Raw genomic sequence first — 5,729 nt, 5'->3', positions numbered from 1 at the left:
TTAGTGTGAACGTATACTTTTATCCAGTGCTTTTGTAAGGTGCATGTAAAGGGCGCAGTGATATCCAATGAATATAGCTGTCTCTCCTGTCCGTCATGCAGTGCGTTCAGACACATGCAAGAAGTTGAGAGGGAGACCGCCGGGGCTGTAAAAATGTTTTATTATTATAAAACACAATTCACACAACTTGAATATAAATCTTTACAATTTAATGTATGTTTTTTTTAACAATTCGATTATTAATTTGAATATACAATATTCGTTGACAGCCCTACTGTAAGCTTGTAAGATGAACTCATTCATGGCCATGCCCTTTTCCTCATCTGCACTGACTAGCGCCAGCTTTTCTTGACCGTTTTCACGATATTTCACAATCTTTGCGGATCTATTGTATATTCTATATTATAGCTATGGAGATAATAGTATGGCTCATTTGACAAACCCTATTTATAGTCCAACATGTAAAAAAACGTTAGTTTCTACACACTGTAGTTTGTAGTTTATTACACCCTGAACATCGCCCATTTCCGAAAAGAATCCAGTCTTTTTCCATACGGTAGATCGCGAGATAGGACGCTTTATATGCAATAAGCCCGAATCGTTCTGGTTGATTCCCCAAATACTCCCAAATCAAAGGTATATAACATGTACATATGTACCTTCACAAAATCATCAAGGGGGGGGGGGGGGGACACTATAGGTTTTGAGGTGAGCAGATCTGCTAGCGATTGCTTTACAGGAGCTCCTCCCCCTCAGAGCGAGTCTTGATAGTCCATTTCATTCAATGTCTATCCTGTTCCCTTTCTATCAGAGTTCAAAAGGTAGGCAATACTGCCACCTGGTCTGATTCGATCGGCATTGCAATTCCAACGTAGGCAAATGAGCCAGGGATGGCTAGAATGATCCGGATGATGGTTTAGAACGGGGATCAGAGGAAAAAGATCAAAGGATCTAAAAACATATTATTACGTGTTTGGCGCTCAAGCGTTGGCGGTGAAACACGTAATATTACTATTAATATTGATACCACCTCTGAGGAACCCTAGTCCTATCTGTTACTTAACAATGTTTTAATTTTTTATCAAAAACATTTATTTATTTTTTATTTTTAATAATAGATAAAAATAAAGTGTGTTAAAGTGAATAAAGTGAGTGGTAAAGTGAGTGTTTGTTTAAAGTGAGTGTGTGCATGAGGATGTGTGTGCAGTGTATGTAGATGATGGGTTGCTACATAGTGTCATTGTCATTGAGCATCCTGATGGCCTGGGGATAGAAGCTCCTTCTGAGTCTCTCTGTACTGTCCATGAGACTCCGGTAGCGCTTGCCTTGATTATTCTCTTAGCCTTGGCCCTGCAACGCTTGTTATAAACGTCCTGGAGAGTGGGAAGGCTGAACAGGCCACTCTCTCAAGTCAAGAGTTTTATTTGTCACGGCATACAAGCATACAGTGAAATGCGGGTACAAACTCTCTGTAGTCTGCTGCGGTCTTGTGCGGTGCTATTCCCAAACCAGGAGGTGATGTTACCAGTCAGGATGCTCTCTCACAAAGGACATTAGACATTAGACAAACCCCCCCCCCCCCCCCCCCACCTTAACAATGTTACTTAACAATGATGTTGTTGATTGGTAGAGTCCTTTCTCAGCACAATCCATGGTGTTCATGGATAGTTAGCCAATGCAAAGTCAATGGGGCCACACTCCTACAGTCTGTACAAGCTGATTTGTGGCCCCATTGGCATTGATTTGTGGACCAACTAGCCAGAGCTAGTATGAGGAACAGCATGGATTGTGCTGAGAAAGGACTAATCATCATCATCATTGGTAAGTAACAAATAGGGCTAGGGTTTAAAAATGTACTGTATACATAACCTGTTAAGGGTAACATATGACGAGATATGGCTTTACAGTTTAGCTGACAAGAGTAACGACCAACTTCCAGGTCACAGTCAGTGTCCTCCAGGGAGATGAGATCTAGACACTACTAGTGTATTCAAGTACAACTTTCTAGTGGTACTAGTTTTAGTAGTTTACCACTTGACGAGGACCGGCCCAACTCAATCTGTCTGCATTCAGAACTATTGTGTTCCAATGACACATAGTCCTTCTCTTCCTGCTTCCTGTGTGTCAGAGGTGTTCTTCCTGTTCCGTCTCTATGACTTTGACCGCAGTGGCCACATGGATGGCCTGGAGCTGATGAAGCTGCTGTTGGACTTTAACTCCAACAATGCAGCTGGAGCACAGGCTAAGCAGCAGCGGGTGAGGGACATGGTGTTTGTTTCTGTCTGTCTGTCTGTCTGTCTGTCTGTCTGTCTGTCTGTCTGTCTGTCTGTCTGTCTGTCTGTCTGTCTGTCTGTCTGTCTGTCTGTCTGTCTGTCTGTCTGTATGATGATGATGATGATGATGATGATGATGATGATGATGATGATGATAACCCTAGTCTGTCTGTCTGTCTGCTTTTGTTGAGCCAGTGAAGGGGGGTATCCACTTGATAACCTTGGTGATATGCTGACTGCTTTAAAAAAAAATTGCTGGCTTTCTGCCCTTTCTATCTGCACACTGGGTTGTGACAGCCATTGGGTTTCTTCATTGAGTGTTTATCCTTATCATTAGGGCACACGTATCTTGTGTTTTATCATAATATGTATGTATGTATGTATGTATGTATGTATGTATGTATGTATGTATGTATGTATGTATGTATGTATGTATGTATGTATGTATGTATGTATGTATGTATGTATGTATGTATGTATGTATGTATGTATGTATGTATGTGAAGGACGGGCGATACTACTGCCACGGGAGGAGTGGAAGCAATTAGGCAGCTGATTAGTACTGATAGAACACACCTGTGCACCATTCGATCACCCACATCCCAGACGCACACACAACAGACACACACACTATAATACACTAGGACAGATAGAGTTTAGTTGAGAGGAGGTGAGGTAGGAGCAAGGTATTGAGAGAGAGATTGTTGTTTACGGAGTTTTGCGAGGTGAGAGGTAGTGAGAGGAGAGGTGAAGGCGAGAAGGAGTTAATTGTGTACTGGACCCTAGACTGGCTGAGAAACCCCCTTGTGTACTGACCCTGGACCGGAAGACTTCTCTGAGTATTGAACAATCATTTTTCGAGAGCCTGTTTATGTGTTTTGGACCATTCTATTTGCCCATCGGACTATATTCTGCCTATAACCCTTTCACTGCCACACGACAGCCGGTTAACCCTTTCACTGTGACAATACAGAAGGTTAGCCTTTTACTATCACACAACCGACGCCGATGCTCCATCATTAGCATCATTAGCTCCGCATCCGCGGAGCTAATGATGCTAATGATGGAGCATCACCGTCGGTTGTGTGATAGTAAAGGGTTAACATTCTGTCGTGTGGCAGTGAAAGGGTTAATCAATAAATATTCGTATTGATTGATATTGCACTTGTGTGGACAATTGAATTTGTATGTATGTATGTATGTATGTATGTATGTATGTATGTATGTATGTATGTATGTATGTATGTATGTATGTATGTATGTAGCTGAAGTACTATTGTCTACCCATATACTCTGTATGATAGTATAAACTGCATATATACATTTATATTTACAGCATATATATATAAATATATCCATATCTGTACAATAATGCTGTATATACCGTATATATATATACTGTATATATTTATTTATTTATTCTTACCGTATATATATACACATCTGCCTGTACATACCTGCACATAATTTTACATATCCGTAGATACTATATACATATAGTTATGCTGCTGGTCAGTATGACTACTACAATACGGTCTTTATACCTGTATCACTGTACATATTAATATTTCAACTTTGTAAATACATTTGATTAGCACTACACTACACAGTACTAATTTTTATATTTTATACACAGTTTAATCACCTGTACATTGTATATTACTATTGCACTTTAGTGTCGCATTTGCAATAAGGTTGGATGCCAAACTTATTTTTGTTGTACTGTACTTGTGCTGTATAATGACAATACATTTTAATCTAATCTAATGAATCTAATCTAATTCATTATCATTATCTCCATTTCTGGCACACACTTCTATTGTTGATTCCACACCTTCATCACTGACCAGAGACCCAAGTCCAGCACCACTCCAACTCAACCCTATGTACTCAATATTATAATTGGCGGCTTTTTGGCCAGGACTAGTCTAAACTATTCAGGACCTTAAAGGTGAACACCACTCAAAAGATGAGTGAAGTGAGAGACAGCCTTGGGATTTCTGGGGGAGCTGCTCCATTGACAATTTACATTAGATTACATGGATTAGATTCAAAACAAATGCTAGGAAGACGTGTGCGCACGCATCGTAAAAATATAGGTCTGTCATTTCTAGTTTAGGTTATGGGAAAACATAACATGTTTCTCAACAGCGCAACTACAACTAGACAAAGACAACACCATGAATTTACAACAATCAAATGTTGCCTAATATTATATTATGTGCTCCACTGAGCACCCATTCTAATTAATTCGAGAGTAATAGCCCTTGGTCACACAAATCAGAGGTCCTGATTTTTAGTAGACTATTTGGCAGATTCTGAAGCAAAATCAGGTTACTATTTGTGTAAACGATTTAACTTTTTATATGTACTGTATACACTACAGTGTTGTGAATAGCAGTGGGTGGAGCTCTCATTGTGATTACATTATGGCAGAACTTTTGACCTAAATGTATGTATGATGTGTGTGTTTCAGGTGGTGTCTCTGGTAGATTCACTTCTTCAGACTCACGATCTAAACGAGGACGGTCTGCTGGCCCCCTCTGAGCTCCTCTCCCCTCTTCTACAACACAGCAAGGTACACACACACACACACACACACACACACACACACACACACACACACACACACACACACACACACACACTAGGGGGGGATGTAAGAAAAAGGTTATGCATCATGATCATTAATAACCTTGCCCCACACCCTTTTCGCTAACAGGACTCAGACACCCACAATCCACCTCACCAGGAAGAGGAAGTGGCTCCAGAGGGAAAAACCAGAGAGGGAGAAATAAATGAGGAGAAGAAAAAGGAGGAGGAAGTACTGTTGGAACAGGAAGTGCAGATACGGGATGTGGAGGAGCAGAATGAACTACAAAACCCAGAGGCCACTGCAGAGCAGCTACAGCAGGGACAGCATGAAATGCCGGTTCACCTGGGACAACCTGAGATGTGAACACACACACACACACACACACACACACACACACACACACACACACACACACACACACACACACACACACACACACACACACACACACACACACACACACACACACACACACACACACACACACACACACACACACTATAAAGTACATACAGTATACATACACACACATATCATAGTACTTGTAACCAATCGGATCCAGCCTGTGGATGATTGGCAGCAATATTAGTCAATCACAGCTCCTCTGCGCTCCCGTTGGAGAAGACATCTTTATTGTTGAGCACCACATATGTTATTACTCTGTATCTAAAGGAGGCTGGAGACTGTTACCCGTTGCTTCAGGTGGGACAGGCTGTTAATCTGCTGCTTAAATTGTTCAAGTGCATCCTAACGATTCACAGTCGAGTTTAGCTCAAAACTCCTCCCCCCATCGTTTTCATTGGCTGCTGGGAAGGACGGCGCTCTCTACTGTTCACCTGCGTCCAGCTGTTAGCTAGAAG

General features: G+C 41.3%; 1 protein-coding gene across 1 annotated transcript in view; it reads left to right on the top strand.

The window, feature by feature from the left end:
• cgref1 (cell growth regulator with EF-hand domain 1) overlaps positions 1–5,365 on the top strand; it is a 16,339-nt gene extending 10,974 nt beyond the window's left edge. Inside the window, exons 5-7 of the mRNA XM_084337278.1 lie at positions 2,129–2,256; positions 4,750–4,851; positions 4,996–5,365. Coding sequence (XP_084193404.1) covers positions 2,129–2,256; positions 4,750–4,851; positions 4,996–5,232 — 467 coding nt within the window. The 3' untranslated portion in view covers positions 5,233–5,365. The remainder of the gene's footprint in view (positions 1–2,128; positions 2,257–4,749; positions 4,852–4,995) is intronic.
• Positions 5,366–5,729: the final 364 nt, after the last annotated feature.

Source organism: Notolepis coatsorum, assembly GCF_963971535.1.
Source record: "Notolepis coatsorum genome assembly, chromosome: 20".
NCBI lineage: Eukaryota > Metazoa > Chordata > Actinopteri > Aulopiformes > Paralepididae > Notolepis > Notolepis coatsorum.
This window is presented reverse-complemented; position numbering and strand designations above follow the sequence as displayed.